Source organism: Bos taurus, chromosome 3 (genome assembly GCF_002263795.3).
Source record: "Bos taurus isolate L1 Dominette 01449 registration number 42190680 breed Hereford chromosome 3, ARS-UCD2.0, whole genome shotgun sequence".
NCBI classification, from domain to species: Eukaryota; Metazoa; Chordata; class Mammalia; order Artiodactyla; family Bovidae; genus Bos; species Bos taurus.
Genome location: NC_037330.1, coordinates 68,709,834 through 68,731,459, shown reverse-complemented (window position 1 = coordinate 68,731,459; position 21,626 = coordinate 68,709,834). Strand labels below are relative to the sequence as shown.

General features: G+C 41.3%; 1 protein-coding gene across 1 annotated transcript in view; it reads left to right on the top strand.

Annotated features, from left to right (window-relative positions):
• Nucleotides 1-4,092: 4,092 nt before the first annotated feature.
• Nucleotides 4,093-21,626, top strand: part of ST6GALNAC3 (ST6 N-acetylgalactosaminide alpha-2,6-sialyltransferase 3) — a 628,280-nt gene continuing 610,746 nt past the window's right edge. Inside the window, 1 exon segment of the mRNA XM_003585887.6 lies at nucleotides 4,093-4,231. Coding sequence (XP_003585935.3) covers nucleotides 4,214-4,231 — 18 coding nt within the window. The 5' untranslated portion in view covers nucleotides 4,093-4,213.

The following is a 21,626-nucleotide window of genomic DNA, read 5'->3' as shown; positions in this document are numbered from 1 at the left end:
TATCCTAGTCTGTATCCAGCACGTGGCACACGTGCGTGCTAAGTTGCTTCAGTTGTGTCCAGCTCTTTACAACTCTATGGACCATAGCCCACCAGGCTCCTCTGCCCATGGGATTCTCCAGGCAAGAATACTAGAGTGGGTTGCCATGCCCTTCTCCAGGGAATCTTCCCAACCCAGGGATAGAACCCCTATCTCTTACATCTACCTGCATTGGTAGGCAGGTTCTTTCCCATTAGTGCCTCCTGGGTAGGTCCCAGTATGTATTCTAGAGAGGATATATTCTTACCCTTGGTTTTTTGACTATCAAATCTAAGACAATTAGATTAAATTTGAATGGTGTCAAATGATAGAGATTGGGCTTCTAATCTACCTGGGAGCCGAGTGTAGCAGTTATGAGTGCAGACACAGAAGCCCAACTATCTCAGTTCAAATCTCTGTTGCCCTACTTACCAGCTGAGAATGACAACATTGATATGGATGTCATGAGGATCAAATGGGATATTGTATATAGTTGCAGGGTGCCTATGGTTGGTTATTATTATTTTTGGAAACAGGCTTTTGGCTTTAAGTCATGTAACTTGAGACTTGGAAAATTATGCTGTATCTATGGGCTAAACTAAGCTACTCCTATAGTTTGGCTAGTTTTAAAACAGACAACCAGTACCCACCTGCACATCTGGCTGTGCCTTTATTCCCTAATAAGATCAGAATATGCTTTTATTACCATCCAACTGCGTTTTTTCTCACCCAACTTCTGTCCAGCTCAAAGAATGACTGTTAATATTGTTTTGTAAAACTTTTGGTCCAGACTTACTTTAGAATTGTTTGAGTTTGTTTTTAGGTTGTTATAAAATATGACAATTCCTGCCCCTATTTAGTTATAATTTATGGATGCTAACAAAAGAATAACATTTTGGGAAGTGTGGACATGGGTGGGTGGGAGTTTGAGAGAGCCATACACAAGATTGAGGGAGCTAGTGAAACCCTCTTGGCGATGTACCCAAGCCACAGGATGCTGGTTGTTTGCCTGATCAGTGTTTATTTTTCTGAGACACTCAAGAAGAATGGAAATCATCCTATTCACACTCTCTTTAGTCAACTTTTTTTTTTTTTTGCTTTAGAAAAAGAGCTACCATTTTGAGAATGTTCATAGTGCCGGAGATTGAGGTGAGTGGATTTACAAGCAGTATCTTATTTTTCACAAGGAATTACATATTATTAAATAAACTAAGGATTAAAGAGAGGTTAAGAAACTTGATCAAGGTCTTCCAGCAAGGAAGGGCTCAATGGGGTTGCTCGCTGGAGTCCACTGTGTTGTCTCCCAGAACGGCAAACTTTCTGGATGGAAAAAGAGAGCTCTGTCGGCTCTTGGCCTTCCCACCTGCCACCCTGTCAGACTCAGTCCCTCTTTTTGTATAGCTTTGCTTCCACTTTGGATAAGGACCTTGTTGTGGTAGTCACTCAGCCATGTCCAACTCTTTGTGACCCTTGGACTGTAGCCACTGGGCTCTTCTGTCTATAGGATTCTCCAGGCAAGAATACTGGCGTGAGTTGCCATTCCCTTCTCCAGGGGATCTTCCTGACCCAGGGATCGAACCTGGGTCTCCTGCATTGCAGGCAGGTTCTTTACTGTCTGAGCCATTAGGGAACCCTGGTTAAGGACCTTATCACATTGTATTATATCATATATGTCTTATCTTTCTCACTTGACAGAACCTGAGATAATGTTAGAGACCACAGAAATCATTCTCTCATCTCTGATAGGTCCTGTAGTACTTCAATAAAAGTTTTCTCCTCCAGTTAACGTTAGCTCAAAAAAATTTTAATCTTCTAGTAGCAGCTCAATAAAAGTTTGTTGAATTCATAAACAGATGAAATACTGAGTATTCCTGACTCACTGAAGACCATGAGAGAAAGTGGTGGTTTAAAACACGCAGTCAGGATCAAGAAGTTCTTCCTTGAAAATACAGCAGATCTCTGAAACAGATGGAAGGGTTAGAGGAAGGAGTGGGAGAGCAGAGTCTTCTTCAGGGAGACTAAAAAGAGGAGTTTCCCTTGGGAGCAAGTCAGTTCCTCCACAGTCTCAGCCTCTGCAACCCCTTTCTGAGGTTCCTCCTGCTCTCCCGGGATTTTGCATGTTCTCATCAAGAAAACATCAAATGCCTTCCTTGACAGCTGGGGCTTTTGCTCTATGGTTTGTGAGCCAATCTCAGATGTCACAGTCACCACTGGCAGCCTATAGTGCTTTTCCTGACGCCATGTAGGCAAACTAAACTGGGTTCCAGCAAGTGAAACTTCTTTTGGGTAAATATTTTGGGCCTACTTTTAATATTTCTCTGACAGACTAAGTGGTGGAGATCTGTATATACACAGGTCAGTTTCTCCCTTTTTCTGCTATGTATGTGATGTTACTTTCCTCGTAGAAATAACTGTTTCTCTTAGTCAGTTCTGGATGGGGAATTGGGCTTTCCTTGTTGCTTTTCAGTCAACAAGGAAAGGCGGCTTGCTGAAGAGAGGTGGAGAGGGCCTAGGACATGTCTTCTCCCAGATCGCCTGCTTCTTAGGTGGGGCTGCTATACCTCACCGTGTTTTAGCATCAGAGTATTCAGGTTGGATGGGAGAAGGCAGTGGCATCCCACTCCAGTACTCTTGCCTGGAAAATCCCATGGATGGAGAAGCCTGGTAGGCTGCAGTCCGTGGGGTCCGCTAAGAGTCAGACACGACTGAGAGACTTCACTTTCACTTTTCACTTTCATGCACTGGAGAAGGAAATGGCAACCTACTCCAGTGTTCTTGCCTGGAGAATCCCAGGGACGGAGGAGCCTGGTGGGCTGCCGTCTATGGGGCTGCACAGAGTCGGACACGACTGAAGTGACTTAGCAGCAGCATTCAGGTTGGATGGTGAAAACTGGCCTCTCTGGATTTCCAATGCTAATAGAAAAGTTTAGATCTAACCTTGTTACTGAAATTGCAACAAAATTGTCAAATTCTAAACTTGTTGCAGGAAAGGGCAAAGTCCTGTGCATGTGCATGCGCGTGCACACACACACACTCTCTCTCTCTCTTTATATATATATATATATATGCATACAGTTAATGTATATATATGAAAATATACTATATTTTCATATATACATATATTCTATTTACAGTGTATTTATGTATACATACATTTTTCATGGGCTTCCCAGGTGGTGCTAGTGGTAAAGAACCTGCCGGCCACTGCAGGAGATGTAAGAGACAAGGTTTTAATCCCTGGGTTGGGAAAATTCCCTGGAGAACCGCAGGCAATCCATTCCAGTATTCTTGCCTAAAAACGTAAGCTTAAAGCAGGAAAGAGCAATGCATTATCAGTTCAGTTCAGTCGCTCAGTTGTGTCCGACTCTTTGTGACCCGGTGGACTGCAGCCCGCCAGGCTCCTCTGTCCATGAGATTCTCCAGGCAATGAAAGATCATCGAACCCAAGTCTCCCGCATTGCAGGCGGATTCTTTACCGCCTGAGCCACGAAAGAAGACATTGTGTACTTAGAAACGAAATATATCCTACATAGGCTCCAGTTGGTTGCATCTTTCCATGATTGACATTTGTGCTCCCTTTTAATGGCAAATTAATTTTAGATAAGGCCATCACAGGGTTTTAAAGTAGAATGAAGGCTCTTTCCTTGACCAGCTTAGGGAGAATTTTGCTACTTTTGAAGAATCCTTTGATGTACCCAAAGCCTGGAGAGAGATGATTCCAAACCCACTAAACTTCTTTAAAAGTGTGAAGGGTCTGCTATGAGTTCTCTGATCTGTTAGCGAAGACCGTATCGAGGAGAAGAAAAGGCCACTTTCTCTCCCCAGCGGGACCCATCTGAGCTCCCAGCCTGCTGCTGAGCGACATTATATACGATGAACAGACAGAAGTTTACAGAAAAAAACAGAAAAGAAAAAGTAGCAAGCACCAAGAGGCAGCCGCAGGCGCCAGGGACGGCACGTGATCTGGGGGCGGGGCCTCGCAGGCCTCTAGCCAGTGGACGGGACCGGGGGCGGGCCCACGACCCAAGGGGCGGGGCCTGTGCCCGCGCAGCTCTCACCGCGGTCCCCTTATTTGGATCTGCGGGAATGTGGGCTGGAGCGGTCCTGCAGCGGTACCAGCCTCCAGCCTGTCGCCGGGACTGCCCCTGACCCAGGCGCGCCCGCTGCTCGGTGGCAGGAGGGCCGGCGGAGCGCCATGGCCTGCATCCTTAAGGTAACGAATCGCATCTATGGCTCGGACGCGTGGTTGGCCAGCCTCTTGCTGCTCAGAGGCGCGGAGTCAACCGCGGTCCCACCGCATCCTCATCTCAGTTGTCTTTTCCTGGCGTTGATTTTCTTTTTGTTCCTTTGGCAAATGCATATGGAGGGAGATTCAGAAACATGTAGCTGGCACGGCTTCTCTTCCCACCATTCCTGCCTGCTCGCGCCTGCATTGAAGGAACTGCAGACTGTTGGCTCCAGGGGAGAGAAGGGCTGTGTGCCGAATAATGGGGATGGCAGGGAGGGGAGGGGTGCTCCAGCGAATCCCGCGGCCCCGATGCCTGAGGCCTTTCTGAAGCCACGCACAGTAGAGCAAAGGCTGGCCACGGATTATTGGTGCTGAGGAGTAGAGCGCTTTTGAATGGGATGAGAGTGAGCAGAGGGAGTTCTACCTCACATTTGATCATATGAAGACAGAAACTTCTGAGTTTACAGGTAGTCCCTTAGGAATGAGTTTTCTGTGAAATCAGCTAACTCTGTGCCCGAAGTTCGACTTCGGAAGAGTTCACAAGAGGATGTATTTATTAGTAGAGAATTTCAAACCTAACTTTGGCTAAAAAATTTAAACAGTTGAACCTTTCTTTTGCTCACAAACACACAAAATGATTTCACTCCCTCTCAGAGTCTGCTCAGGCGCCCCTTCTTTGTTGAGTTTTCTTTCTCCACGTGTGTTCTTAGCCTGGAGTGAACATCTTTCTAGGTTCACAGCCTTGTAGCATCAGGTGGGAGGACTTGGTGTGAGTGCCTCACTTGAGAACTTTTTATTCCACAGGGAATTTTGTTTATTTTTTTCAATTTGTTTGTTTTTTCATTTTTCTGCACTATTGTTTCTACTGGTGCCTAACCTGACTCCTGACTGTATATGAGTCAAAAACATTCACAGCATGAAAGTTTCCTGGGCCTTGACTGGAGAGTGTAAAGGCCTACTCGTTCCAAGTTTGGGGAAGCTGTGTGTGACAGAGGGAAAACACCAGAAATTTGTGTGTGTATACGTGTGTATGTGTGTGTGTGTGTGTAGGAGCATTTGTTTTTCTGTGGAGTGATTTGAAGCCATCTACTGCTATATTAGTTACCTGAATCCTCTTCCAACATGCCTTGGTGTTAATGATGCAAATAAGAGACTAACCTAGTTTGTTTCCATTTCTTATAGTAAAGGAGATGAGATATTTCCTGTGATTTCTCTGAACTTCCTTTGTTTGATTTCGGAACATTATCTGGGACATAATGGTAGCAAGATCAAATAATACATTTTTATTATTTACATTCGTACTACAGTGTGGGATTTTTACCTTGGAGACTTCTAGCACAAGGACTGAAATATAATATGAGTCATCTCTACTATTTATTGGGTTATTAGCCTAAAGGGAAGTTGAGTGTGACGTTTATTGTTGGCTGTCTTCTTCCCTTTTGATTTCTTCTCTATCTCATCTTGCACATGTTCCAAACATTTTTAAGACATTTTAAGATGAATCTGATCCAACTTTGCCTTCTAGCCCCTCACACTGACCTCAGACATTTGGGACATATCTGATTGCTCCTTATTTTTTCTCCACTGAACCAAGCTGGGGTGCAGACAGGTAAACTGCAAAGAGCAAAGGCTTTGGACTCAGAAAGACCTTGGTCTGAACTCAGGCTCTGCCAGATGCTACCGGTGTGACCTTGGACAAGTCACTTAAATCATCTCTGAGTCTCAATTTCCTTAATATAAGACTAAAGTAACAGCACCACAAGGTTGTAGTATTCCACAGGGTTGCTGTGGGGATGAAATAATATAAGATATGAAAAATACTTCGTGGAACAGGCATTCAGTATGTCCTAGTTTCCCTCATAAATAATAATAACTACAGTGTAATTAACCTTTACTATATCCTCAGCTCATTTCATATAACTGTTATTCTTATGTCAAGCCCTACAAGGTGAGTATCATTGTTTAAAATCCCATTTTACAGATGAGGAAGCAGAGCCTCCTGAGTTTAAGAGATTTATCCAAGGGAACAGGGTTAAGGGCAGGGTGAACCTGGACTTAGATTCAGATCTGCCAGCCTTCTTTATATTTTAACTGTGTCCCTATACCTTCCCATGTGATGACTTTCTAAGTTGCCCTAAAACCATTCAGAATCCTTATCACCTTCGAGAAACAAAGTACCATTGTGCAACGATGGTCTTGATGGCCTGTGGTAGACCTTTTCTCCTTGTCTTTGAAGGGCCATGTGTGGTGCAGTGGACAGTCCATACACCTAGATTCCATGCAGGCTTGATCTCCTGCATATATTAGACAGTCACTGCAACTTGGAACATCAATTTGCCCAAGCTGTAGAATTGCTGACAGGGTTTTATGAGGGTAAGATGATATACTGTTTTTGTTGCTTTTGATGAAATATTTTCTGCCATAACTGGCCCTAGGCTTGCTGTAGGTATCACAAAATGTATAAGCCAATGACTCCATTCTCAATTGGCTTCCAGTATAGTAAGGGGGATAGAAAAGTAAATGAATGTTTATGTTACAATGTGAAGAGTAATAGGTCTGTGGAAGGCATAAGAGAGAAGCATGGAGAGAGAAAGCAATGAACCCTCTAACTGGACAATCGGGATGGACTTCTCACTCATATATGATTTGAACTGTAATTTGAAGATTGAATATGATGTAGTGTGATGAAGCTTGTGTTTTAGAAGGATAACTTTTGAGGCAGGGTCAACTTTATTCCGTGGGCAAAATATAGTCTTCTCAACAGAATTTAGAGGTAGATCTTATTTTACATTTTTACATTATGAGAAAACTGAGATACAAAGAGGTGGATTAACCTATCATTATTGCCTAAATAGTGACCCTAAATAGCAATCCTTGACTAGCTAAGAGGAGGAGCCTATACTGTGGCAGCAAATGGTGGTCTTTGGGGGCCATACAGATTATCCACTCAAGGTTTTATGCATAGTAAGAGCCCATTCTGCCCATGTGTAAAGCTGGTTCTCATAATGGAATAATGATTACCTCAATAATCATTTAATTGCGGAATATATACTTACTCTACACTGCATGGACTTTGAAGAAATATGTGGGTTTTGTTTATGGTTCCACCACTTACTGTTTGTGCAACCACTAATAAGTTTCTTGATTTCATTGCCTCAGTTTCTGAAATGGAGATGATCATGCATTCCTCAATGGGTTATTCTACAGGTTAAATGGGAATATCTTCACATTAGTTAGAATAGGCTAGTTTACTGCAGTAAAAAACAGCCTCACGTCTTAGTAGGTTCATTTCTTGCCGTGCTTCTGGTTAGGCAGCTCTTCTGGGGAGCTAGGCCATTGTGAACAAGCAAATAAAGGGCCACTCTCTTTCCATAGGGTGTTTTAAAAGTCTTTGAAATTTGGTAGACAAGGAAGATATTTACTTAGTATTTATTTGGTTATTAGTAAAATAAAACTTTTAAATTTATAAAAGTCATTTGATTTTCTTCTCTTATAAATTACAGATTAGTATTTGCTATAATGAAAACCTATTCATATTTTCTTTAATGATTTCTATCTTTGGCCAGCAGTTACTTTTTGAGAACAGTTTCATGTATACCTTTGATGTTTAACACATATTTAGTGAATTGTATTAAGGTTCTTTTTTTGGATTCTGTGCTGAAATGTACACTGAGTTGACATGTGGACACAGGACACTTCTTTCTGCCTTGGAAAAGATTATGGTTTTGCCAGGTTGCTGAGACTTAGGAACTTGAAGCAGTTAGACAACAGCACAATAGGTGCATGACTAAGCTACTGTTATCTTCTCTACCTGTCACCTGTCCTTGTATGACATTGATCCTTTTTTGGAGGGCCCTGCTGTGAGACGTGCAGGATCTTAATTCCCTAATCAGGGGTCGAACCCATACCTCCTACAGTGGAATGGAAGCTCAGAGTCTTAACCACTGTACCACCAGGGAAGTCCCTACCTTGATCTTGATTGATGGGAAATTTGATGAGTGTTGATATCCAGTTATGTATGGGCTTGGTGTCTTCTCATTTACTCTTCCCCCACTGCTCTAGACCTAATCCTTCACCATGCTGCATCAATTCTATCTCAGGAAAATCTGTCAACTCTGCACATTATCCTCCATCCCTGTCACCTCTGTCTTGTCCAGAACCTCATATTTGGTCTGTGTTTTGAAATAGTCTCCTTTCCTTCAGGCTCTTCATAAACTCGCCCACCTTCCACATCACTCTCAGATTACTGTGCTGAAGCACAGTGCTCATCAAGCCATTTGTAGGCTTAAATGCTTGTCTTGGTTCCCCAGCCCCTGAAGGAGAAGCCCAGCTATTTAGCTTGGCATTCAGGTTCCTTCCAAATCTAGCCCCTGCCCGCATATCTGGCCTCACTGCCTGCTACTCCCTTACCTATGATCTAGATACTTATCTAGATGAACTCCAAATCTTCAGATATACCTCCTTTCATGGTTCTGTGCCTTTGTAGTATAGTATAGGGGTTGAAGGGGTTTCCTTGGTGGCTCAGATGGTAAAGTGTCTGCCCGCAATGCGGGAGACCCGGGGTTTGATCCCTGGGTTGGGAAAATCCCGTGGAGAAGGAAATGGCAAAAGCATGGTCTCTAATGTCAGACCAACCTATTCCAGCAGTGAAATCTCTAAGCCTCAGTTTCCTCATCTGTGAAATGGGAGCAGAAATAGTGTCTACTTCTTTAGGTTATGAGGAATAAATGAGCTAACTTCTATAGAATAGAACCTGACACATAATAAGTCCTTGATAAGTATTTGCTATTAGTTGTTATCATCCCGGCTGTTTTCACTGCAGGAAATTCTCTCTGCTATCACTTTTCCTCCTCTGACAGAGTTCAACTTATCTTTCAACTCCTATTTCAGTGTCACATCTGCAGTCAAACCCTCCTCTGCCTCAGCAGTCTTCCTTTGTGGCCCCATGGCTTGGTTTTTGTCTCTGTAGGGGACAAGTATTACCCTGTAGTGTAAATTAGCTGTTTATATGCTCAACTCTTTTGTTTTATTATGAATTCATAAAGCCCAGGGACTTTAGTAGGTTGATCAGCTAGTGTTTCCTAAGCATATTGAGGGCTTCCCTGATTTCTCAGTTGGTAAAGAATCTGTCTGCAATGCAGGAGGCCCTGGTTCGGTTCCTGGGTCAGGAGGATCTGCTGGAGAAGGGATAGGTACCCACCCCAGTATTCTTAGGCTACCCTTGTGGCTCAGCTGGTAAAGAATCCACCTGCAATGTGGGAGACCTGGGTTCGATCCCTGGGTTGGGAAGATCCCCTGGAGAAGGGAAGGGCTACCCACTCCAGTATTCTGGCCTGAAGAATTCCATGGACTGTATAGTAAATGAATACTGTTCTTGCTGTAAGTAAGACTATAGACTCAGTGAAAAGAAAGGAATACCTAGGGTATAGGAATATTTGAGTGGTGGTGTTGGTAGTTATGTAATTGAATATTGGGGGCAAGAAAGGTCTTGTCTTATTCAACTTGATATCCATAACAACTAGTCTGACTCTTAGTAAAGAGATTCCTAAATGTTGAATGGGCTTCCCAGGTGCTCAGTGGTAAATAATCCACCTGCCAATGAAGGAGACACAGATTCTGTCCCCGGGTTGGGAAGATCTCCTGCAGAAGGAAATGACAACCCCCTCTGGTATTTTTGCCTGGGAAATTCCATGGACAGAAGAGCCTGGTGGGCTATAGTCCATGGGGTCATAAAAGAGTTGGATACGACTTAGTGACAAAACAACAACAATAACAAGATATTAACTGTGTAAATGATACAATTTTTTTGAGATGCTAATTAGAGACAACAGTCTAACTTGGCCTCTTCTAGGAATAGCTGAATTCTTTTTAGATATAGCGTGGATTTTTCACTCTAACATAAGCAAGTAGATTGTAGTCTATCAATTAGTTTTCTTAAGTTGCTTCTCAGTTTTGTTTCTTTTAGATCTGTGATTGCTTCTCATATAAAATCTGGAGCCAATTTGAAATCTGGAGGGAGGGAGAACCGAGAACTGGACTTGGACGGAGAAAGAGGAAAGTATAGGAGTGACTTATCTTATGTTACGATCATTTTGATTCTCTGGGTTAAAAGAAACGATAAAAGCAAAAGCAAAAAACAAAAAACAAACTCCAACTTTTGCAACCATAATTTGTGTTTCTCAAACTGTGAGATATCAAAGGAAAATAATATGGCTTCACTCAGACTGGACAGCCACAGAAATGTCACAGGTACACAGGTTGTAATCCTGAAACTCTAAGATAACTCCAGCACATAGAATAGACAAGGCACTTTGTTTAATAAATCTGCTTTATGACATTTCTTTCTGCTGCCCAAAGGATGCTGAAGTCTCAGTAGTTGCCCGGCCTCATTTTTAGGCTCATGGTGTCTGAGCAGGTGCTTTTGCAATTTCCATCAGCTTACTTTGGGGAATGAGTTGCTTATGTAAAACTTTGCTCTTTGGATGGATTGAGAACAACAGCAGCATTAACAATTGTTCTCTAGTGAACTCCTAGAGTGTGTTCAGGCTGGGTCCTTGGCTGCCTGCTTTTCATATATCTTCTCATGTAAACTTTTACTGGCTTTCCAGGTGGCTCAGTAGTAGAGAATCCACCTGCCAGTGCAGGAGACACAGGAGACGCGGTTTGATACCTGGGATACTGAAGTTCAGAGAAGCTAATTAACTTGTCCCAGGTCCTATGGTTAGTAAGTGGTGAAGGTGGGGTTGAACCTGGCTCTGGTTGGTGATGTAATGTGTATTTTACCTTCAGGGCCAATTTGGTGAATGTTCACAGGGGCTTTGAGTCTATTTCACCATCCTCTGAATCTATACAGCTTCCTAACATACTCCTGATGGGGCTCATTTTTAGCTGTGTTATTTTTAGTTATCCCTTCCTCAGAGTTTCCTTTGTGACAGAGGAACTGGAGGATATAGAAGGGCCACAGAGAGTGTGGAAATAAGGTTCTAACTCTGCCTCTAAATTATTAATAGCCTTTTGACCCTGAGCAAGTCTCATGACTACACACCCCCACTTTCCTGAGAAACTCCTGTGTCCCTTTGAAGGTGGGAGTGAAACAGAAGAGTAATAGAGTTGGATTTACTGTTAGGCCAAGCTTCAGGATCTGCCCCCCTCCCACCCCCTCCCCCACCTCAAGGCTCTGAAGAGGTTCTGGCATTTTTGTATTTATAATATTATATTCATTTTCTTAAAGAGAACCACAGATTATATAAGCTTCAGGCTTCCCAACCAAGATCCCCTCTGGGGTGGTGTTGGCATCCAAAAGAGATAAAGCTTGTGAATGTACTTTGAAAAGTAGAATGTGCTGTACACATACGCAAATGATTATTAGTATTATTAATAATTAGATAACAGCTTGAATCAAGAAAACCTATCTTGGGGACTAGTAAAGAAGAGTTTAGATTTGAGGAAAGCAGAGGGAACCCACTAAGCTTTCCATCAGAGGTCTGGGAAAAGTTATGGTATCTCCTCCCCAGGAGAAAAGTTTTTATCTGTGAGAATTTAACACATACTTATCCCCGAGGGTTGGAGATGGGATAAGTCCTCTGTTTTCTGGATTCAGCAAAAAGTGGAGGAAGGCATTTTTCTAATTGAACAGAGTAGATTTAAACAAGTATTATCAGGATCCCATTACAGAAAGCTGCAGTTTAGCTCCTAGTTATTAAAAGGCTCATTATTCAGTTTATGGATTAGCCAGATCCTGTTGGTCCCTGGCTACTCTGATCTACACCTTTTATGCGTTTCAGTGCCAATTAGCACTCCCACCAGAGCCTGGAAAAGTCAAAGGAGCTAAGCCTCAAATTGGTTCATTCCTTTCCCTGTTAGCAGCTTTGTCAGGGTTTGTCAGCAGGAGGGTAAAGAAAAGGACTCAAATGTGGTGAAGAGATTATCTGTGATTTCACTATTGTTTTCTTTCTTCCTCAGCTGGAGAATTAAAAGTGCACTCTGGTTCTGATTTTAACTTGATTTAAAGTCACTAAATCAGAGATCTTGGCCTAGGGCATCCAGAGACTTCAATAAACAGCAGCCTCAGGGTAGGTAATATTTTCAGAGAGCCCTTTGTCCACACCCCACATCTCCAGGCCTCTGTTTCATTTCCTGTGAGATGTGGAGGGGTGGGGGCTTACAACTTCTGGTATTTGGGAGACTGGAAACAGTTAACTCCTAAAGAGATTGCTCAGGGGCCAGGAAAAGAGAGTCCTTGTCCTAAGACATTCTAGTGTTTGTGTAAAAAATATGTCTCTCTACATACACATAGTAAATATAAAGAGAAATGGGCACCCACATTTATTCAATCATATCTTAATATGTATTGAGGTTTGAAAACCCTTGTATGTAAGATCCTTTTTTGGAAGGGACTTCTGTCTAACATTCAAATCTGTTTCCTAGGGAATTTATTAGCTGTGTGTTTACCAGACACAAAATAAAAGGTTCGGTCAGTTTTGAAAACTCTGTTTGCATCTTGCTCTGAAAGATCACGATCACAAGGAAACGAAGTAAAATGTATATGTCGCTGCATTGGGAGTGGGTTGTAATGTGGGCTTAAACTGTGCATGTGGAGCTCATCTTAGATTTTAAGGATTGGAGCGAGCAAATGACTGTCCTTAGACAATTCCCCTCCTTTGGACAATAGGAGGACATGTTTGGTGTTCTTGGCCCCAACGGTGTGCCTGACTTTGGAGAAAGAGATGAGAAAGTCTCTCTCTGTAAAGGGTTTGCCTTATCAATCAGGGAAAAGGGTAACCAAGAAAGAAGAGCTGTTCTCTAGGGTGTGGACAGGAAAAAGACCGTGTTACGGACTCCAAGTCTGATTCCAGTTTTGTGATGAGTTTGAGTAATGACAATAATACCTTTATTTAATATTCTGCAGCAGTACTATCCAGTAGGAATATAATGCAGGCCACTTAGGTAATTTTTTATTTGTAAGAACCACATTAAAAAGAAAGCAAAAAGAAGTAGGCAGAATTTATTTAATAATATATTTTATTTAACCCCAAATATTCAAAACAGGTTAATGTTAATTTGGAGTCAATATCAACTTATAAATAAGCTATTTAACTTGTTTCATAAGTCTTCATGTCTGTGTATATTTTGCCATTGCAGCATATTTCAATTTGTATGACAAAGTTTCATCACAAATACTTGATCTCTATTTAGATTTTATAAAATGTTCAGTTTAAAAAGTAGATTCACATGTCTAAGTTGCTCCAAAGATGCATTTAAGCCTTTGATGAGCCCTTAAAATTTCATCTGAAATGGAGTCCTATGCTTTTTCATATCCTGAGCCTGATTGGCCCCCCAGATGTTGAGCAGCTGTGAATTCTCCCAGGAGAGTGCTGCTTTGGTCTTAGTGAGGTAGGGTGAACTGGAGGCTTTGAGGTCAGAGACAGACTTTATGCACTTTTATTTGAATAGTTCCTTTGCTCCAGGAGGGCGGTACACATACGGCAGCAATTTAGACATACAGAATAAACCACAAGTCTTCTTTTAAGTCAAGACGGTAAGGTGATTGGAATTCCTTTGTACAGTTTGCTTATTTTTTGACTGTTTATTTGTGTCTATAAATTCAGCAATATGCTAATAGGTGTACGTCTGGTGGTACTTAGAGTAAATCACTTTGTAAACCTGCAGCGCAGTTTTGCTTGCCTGTACTGAGTTGTACAGCCTGCCTGGCTCTGCCTAGATTTCCTGAATCATAGAGTGTTAGCAATTTTTCACGTGGAGAATGTTTCATTGTCATAATGACAGCAGGTGCCGTTTGTTGAGTACCTTCTCTCTGGCAGACAGCTCGCAGATATTTTACAGATATTTATTATCCCTCAGCAAGATTACAGGATGGGTATTATTACTTTCATCCAACAGATGAGGAAACTCTAGTTCATATTGCATAAAAACTTTGTTAATGCGAGAACATTAGACCAAGGTCCGCAAACTAATAGCCCTTGGGTCAGATCCAGCCTGGTGCCTGTTTATATGTAGTGTGCAAGTTCAGAATGGGTTTTGTGTTCTAAAATGGTTGAAAACAATAAAAAAAAGAAGATTTAATGATGTGAAAATGTTAAAAAATTCCAATATCGATGTCCTTGAATAAAGTTTTACTGGAATATAGCCATGTTTATTCATGTCTTAGTGTCTTGGTGTGCTTTTGTGCTGTAATGGCAGACTTTAGAAAGCTGACGTGAGAAAGCCACATGTAGACTTTGTGGCTTGCAAAGCCTTAAATATTCACTATCTTTCTCTTTACAGATAAAGTGTGCAAGCCTATGCTGAACTGTTGAGTTCTTACTGTAAAAGCCAGGGTCAGGGGCAGTCAGGGTACTCACACCTGGGCCTCACATCATGAATATCAGGGATATTTAGTGAATATGAAGCCAAGAACTCCATGTGAAAGAGGAAACTGAAGCCCAGAGAGGATAAGTAACTCCCCAAATTCACACAGTGGGACTGGGATTCAGACTCCAAAGCTTAATCCCTAAGTCCATTGCTTCTCACAGATAAGCTGACCACACTGCTGCTCAGCTTGAACTACAGGACCTCCTGAAGGGCTTTTTACATCAGAGATTTCTAAGCCCCACCTCCAGAGTTTATGATTCCATAGTTCTGGACTGGCATCTAAGAATCTGCATTTCCAGCAAGCCTCCAGGTGATGCTGCTTGATGCCAATCATACTTCATTTAGCCCTATCATACTACATCCTGCTCAATAAATTGCTGCTGAGTTATGAATGGCTTCAAAGCTGTGTGTGTGTTAGTCACTTAGTCATGTCTGACTCTGTGACCCTATGGACTGTAGCTCACCAGGATCCTCTGTCCATGGAATTCTCCAGGCAAGAATACTGGTGTGGGTTGCCATTGCCTTTTTTAGGGGATCTTCCTGTCCCAAGGATTGAACCTGGGTCTCCTGTGTTGACAGGCAGATTCTTTACCATCTGAGCCACCAGGGAAGCCCTCAACTACAAATTTGAGTCAAGTGCATTCTAATGGCCTTTTCAGGCATTGTGATTGTTTGATTTCTGCCTACATTGTTCTCATTAAACTCCAAGCTTTCTGATGCTATGGGACTCAGGCCACCATGAATGTTGAAATGCTTGTGCCTCTGTGTCTGATAGCAAGGGACTGGCTCTGAAATGAATCTGTCACTGGTGCCATGCCTCTTGTATTTCTAGAAACTCTATTTCTTTCAAATCAGTTTCAAAATCAGTTTATGATGATTTATAAACCAGAAATTTGGTTCCTGCTGATTGTATGTCAAGCCCTTTCTCATATTGTGACCCTCGTTTCTCTGTGGCTAACAAGAAGACCTGGGGGTGTAGGAAACAGCTTCTGTAGTCAGATTGTCCTGGCTTTGGTAGTGGAAGTTAATGGGTTAGTGCTAGAGTTCACTTTCTTAATTATTGACTTAGTCTCATATTTAAAAAGTCATTATTTTAGAATTAGGAATGGGAAAAATGAGGCCTGGTGAAAGATGATAGCTTTTGTTTTTTCCATGTTGATGATTCATAGCCTTGTTTGGGACTTTAATAAGTAACAAAAAGCATTGGAAACTGCTGATTTAATCTCTTATAGGCTTATATTGGCATGAAAAAGAAAATAAATCTCTAAATGTTTGCTTTCTCCTTGGATCTCCATTTATGTGCCTTTATTTATTGTGGAGCCCATTTTTCTGATTTTTCCACTTTCACCTTTGGCCTCCTAGCCTGTCCCCAGTACAGGTGTTAAAGAGATCATCATCAAGTACAGCTGGTATCCAGGTATCCATCTGTCTCCTGGGGATTGGTTCCAACACCCATGGTGATACCAAAATCTGCAAGTCCCTTATATAAAATAGCATCGTATTTGTATATGACCTATGCATGTCTATCCACATGCTTTAAGTCATCTTTCATTGTGTGTTAGTTGCTCAGTCTTGTCTGACTCTTTGGGACTGTAGCCTGTCAGGCTCCTCTGTCGGTGGAATTCTCCAGGCAAGCATACTGGAGTGGGTAGCTGTTCCCTTCTCCAGGGGATCTTCCCGACCCAGGGATTGAACTCAGGTTTCCTGCATTGCAGGTGGATTCTTTACCTTCTGAGGCACCAGGGAAGCCCAATCTTTGAATACTGACACTAATACAATGTACATTTTATGTAAAAAGTTGTAAGTACAATGTAAATAGTTGCCAGCACAAGGCAGATCCAAGTTTTTGCTTTTGGAAACTTTCTGTAATTTGGTGGACAGCAGAACTGGGATGAGCAGAAGCCACAGGTGGCAGAAACTGGAAATGGCCAAACTTGGGGACGCAGGAACTTGTGGGTGGCAGAACCTGAGTTCAGCTGGCTGTGTCTAAAGAACCATCATCTCAGCCTTGTAAATCTTCGCTGTACAAGGGAAGCCTTGTGGAACTCTGTTGCCAAGCAAATGAAATATCTTGCAGAGTGAGTTCCCAAGGTAAAAACCGTTCCAATAGGAATTCTACTCCGGGAAACCTGAGTCTTTTCTGTGTGTGTTCAGTCACTGTCGTGTCCAACTCTTTGTGATCTCATGGACCATAGTCCACCAGGCTCCTCTGTCCATGGAATTTTCTAGGCAAGAATACGGAAGTGGGTTGCCATTTCCTCCTCCAGGGGATCTTCCCCTCCAAGGGATCAAACCCTCACCTCCTGCATCTCCTGTATCGCTGTCAGATTCTTTACCGCTGAGCCACCGGGGCTCCTGGTGTAGACTCAGTGGTGTGGCATTGATGACAGCCAATGGATGTCATCCCACACACCTTTGCCATGGCCTAGTGGCTGACTTTGCAACTACTTTGCTCTTTCATTACTGACTTTCTCCACCTAGTCCTCCTTTCTTTCTCCCTAGTTCTTGAAGAAAATTCAAGATACTGCTGAAAATTCTCCAGTAGTAACAGGTACCTGAACCAACGACACCTTATGATGTTTTCTTGTTTATTCTTTACATTCTTTCAGTTGGGAGTTAGAAAATCTCTCTCTCTTGTACCCTGGTTTATGTCATTTAATTATTTGCTCCTTGGCAGGTTTAATATTTATTTAATTCTGCTTGCTGTTTAACCATAGCGACCTGGTTGATGACTTGAGCTGAACCAAGATTTCTACATGTGACTTATAACTTACTGATAAATTGGGGTTTGTTTTCTTCTCATCCATTTTGTACCTCGATATTCAAATTTTACTTAAAGAAATGACATCTGAACCAAATACCACTCTAGAGTTCTGTATTGGAACAATTGTAATTCACTATATATTTTTCCAGATTTGTATAGGTTAAAGGGATCTGTGTTTGACCTTTCCCCATCCCTCTTTTCTTCCATGAAGAGGAAGTTTATTACCAAGCAGTTAGAGAGAAGTAAGTCAAGTACTGTGGGTAAGAGGTGAGGCAAAGGGAATGAAGATAAAACAGAAGCTGAAGATTTTAATTTTTTTCAAAATTATGGCCTGTATGAATAATAGTAACTGTAACAATAATCTACCTTTGTTGTTGTTCAGTTGCTAAGTCGTGTCCAACTCTTTGGGACCCCATGGAGTGCAGCATGCCAGGCTTTCCTGTCCTTCACCATCTCCTGGAGTTCGCTCAAACTCCATTGAGTTGGTGATGCCATCTAACCATCTTATTGTCTGTTGTCCCCTTTTCCTTCTGCCTTGTCTTTCCCTGCATCAGAGTCTTTTCCAATGAGTCAGCTTTACTGAGTGCTTACAGTTACTGTGTTGGGGCTTTATAGCTTTGTATTATCTCATTTAATTCTTTCAATCTTATAAGATAGGTATTATTGTACATTTCCCATATAGATGGGGAAATTGAAGGTTGGAGAGGTTTACTTAAGCTAAGTGACCTCCCCAAGATTGTACCCTTATTAAAGGAGAAGGTAGAATTTGAATTCAGGAGTTCGGTCAAAGAAAATATTCCTATAGTCATACATGAGCAAACCTATTTGAAATTTGCCCACAGTAATTTAATAACCTAATGAATAAAATAACATCAGTATGCATTTTCTGGGCACTTTATGGTAGACACTGTGTTTAAGGAATATATATGGTTTCCTTTAATATTCAAAAGTCCTATTAGAAAAATACTATTATTATCATATCTGTTTTACTTGGGAGGAAACACTGATGCTTGCAGAAAACTTTAGTTCTTTGCCCCAGGTTCTTTGGCTAGTGAGTGTAAAATTTGTGTGAACATGTTATTTTATAATTATTTGTATTAATTAGCATTTACTATATGCAGTAAGGGCCAGGCACTGTTCTCAGCACTTTAGACTTATTGTGTCATTTAATTCCTATTTTTCAGATAAGGAAACCAAGGCCCAGAGTGGTTAGGTAAGGTCACCAAGCTGCTTTTGGCAGTAGTGAGAACTGAACCCAGGCAGTTTGGCTCTGGTGTCCGTATACGTACCAAGCGTGCACCAGACTACAGATCTCTCTGCCTCCCCTCCCCTTGCCCCCCGGCCCACACTTTGGTGTTCTACCTCCTAATGCAGAGAATCACCTAAGACTATTGAAATCCATTCTGATATAAAATCAACCCACTTCAAAGGAGCTTGTGGAGATTTTTAAAAACTTTCTTGATTATTGACTGGATAAACTAAACTAAAAATATATTCTTTGAGGTGTTTTATTTTATGCCTTTGAAGAATTTTGATTCAGATACCTTTAGAAGAGCCACTCGATCAAGTCAGACCTGGTGGCATTAGTTTCCAAGTGGAGGTGGAATTTCTCAATGAGCATGAGACTGTCATTTTGACTAGACGAGGGATACATGAGACTGTCATTCTGACTAGATGAGGGTTGCCAGGCAATTTTTCTTCTTGACTGGTCTCCTTGTCCTTCCTTCTTCACCTTTTTCCTGGAATAACTCCACAGGGAAACCAAAGTGATTTTTAAAAGGTAAATCAGGTCATGTCAGTTTCCTTATCTAAACTTTTTGGTGGCTTTCCATTTCATTTTGGATAACAACTCCTTTCCAAAGCTCACAAGTGCGCATGACCTTGCTCCTGCGTCTTTTTGAGAAATCACCTACATCTTGGTCCCCTGATTATTTTCATTCCATCCAGTTCTTGGACCATGCCAAGTTCCTCTGTGCTTCAGAACCTTTGAGCTGTTATCCCCCTGCCTGCCATACTTTGGGCCCAGGTTCTCCTTGAGGCTATTTCTTCCTACCTTTCATGCCCTTAGTTAAAGTTTACTGCTTTGGACAGGCCTTTGCTGATTTATATCAATGAAATATAACTTCATGATATTCCCTATTATGCTTCCCTATTTATTGTATATTTAACATTTTCTTAATATATGAATACATGCATATTTGTTTGTTTACCTGTCAGTCAAAAAACTGAAAGGGCAGAAATCATGGTTATTTTGTTGATCACTGTATGCCTAGCATCTAGCATAGTATAGTCAAGAAAAGAAATGAATGATTTAATGAATTAATTTCAGGCAAAAAAGAATTGTAGGTGCAAAGATATGGTGGCATGAAGGAACAGGTCATTTTGGGGAACAGTGAAAAGTTGTGGATGACTGTCACCAAGTTGGTTTTGGGAGCCGGAGGAAATGATATAGTTGGAGTCAGATCGTGAGTGGTCATGTTGGTCCTACCAAGTAGTGTGGACTTTTATCCTTTAGAAATGGGGAAACTAATGGGATTTAAATAGATCATTAAGTGTGGTAGAGATATTGGATCAGAGAGAATATTTTATTGTCTTATTTTAGAATACTTCAAGTCCTTGAAATGACTCTGGTCATTGTCCTTCATATTTGGAAATTACTTGTCCCAATTATGATTTTGCTACAATGATTACACAGGCAGAATTTCAAATAGAATGCTGGAAATAAAAATGTGCCAAAGATGTAAGTGTGCTTGTTTATAGCAGAGCTTGGAGTTTTATCCATGAAATAAGAAAAAGCCAATAACAGAATTAAACTAAACATTTTATACAAATAAATTATCGGTTGTTCAGGTTGTTGAACTTTCTGTTTAATGAAGGAATCTTAGATTTGGACATTATCTTGGGTTGTTTAAACTCTGTGTGGTAGAGCTGACTCATGTTCAGTTGACACTACTGCTCTTAAGGAGGATGTTAGGTCATTCTGCCCTGTGGGTCATTATGTAGCAACAGTCTTCCAGCCCTGCCTTGGAAGGACGGTAATACTGTGCTGGCAGCAGTTGTTATGTACTGAGCACCTGCCGCATGACAGGCACTGAGCTAATCACCTTACATTATGTGGGAGAAACTTTCCAGCATCTGTTTGAGGTGTTTGTATTCCCATTTTACAGATGGAGAAACAGGCCTAGGAAAGTTGAGTAAATCTCCCAAGTAGTGAAGTGAAGGGATTAAATTCAGATTTGTGTGACTCAGAATGCCCTGCTTTTAACTCTTGGCTTTCCTACCTCTAAAGGAGACAATCATATAGGACTTTTGATGAAATATAACTATACTTCAAAAGAGCTTTTGAAAATAATTTTGATCTGAGTTAAACTGAATATAAAAAAGTCAAGGAATTCCAAAATAATTTTTTGATTGGAAGAACTTTTAAACTAGTTTACACTTTGGCAGACATTTATTTAAAACTCTTAGCTCAATTGAGCCCTAAGTTGAGCAGATACTTGAACAGAATCTTGATGAATAAGCATGAGTATTATCAGGCAAACTAGCTGGGATGGCTACATTTTATTCATCTGGGCATCCCACCAGATGTCTCCTCTTCTTCATCACTCTGGAATCAGTTCTTTGCATAGCAGCTAGAAGGAACTTTAAAAAATGCATATAAGATGATTTTATTTCCTTGCCTGACTGATCATATTCTGGGAGAAAATATTTACAAATCATATGTCTGATTGGTTAGTACCCAAAATGTGTAAAGAACTCATTCAACTCAATAGCACAGCAAACAAAAACAAACAATCCAATTAAAAAATGGGCAGAGGATCTGAATATTTTTCCAAAAAAAGACATTTAAATGGCCAACAGGTACACGGAAAGGTGCTCAACATCACTAATCATGAGGAAATACAAATTGAAACAGTCATAAGGTATCACCTCATACCTGTTACAATGGCTCTTATCAAAAAAGATAAGAAATCACAAATGTTGGCAAGGACAGGGGGAAAAAACCCTTATGCACTGCAGCCACTGTGAAACACAGTTTAGCTGTTCCTCAAAAAATTTAAAAAAGTACCCTATGATCCAGTGATCCATGTCTGGGTATTTATCCATAGGAAATGAAAATACTGACTTGAAAAGATATCTGCACCTGTGTTCATTGAAGCATTATTGACATTTGACATTGCTTGTTCCAAATATGGTAGTCTTAATGATTATACAGCCAGAATTTCTACTAGAAGGGTGTAAGAT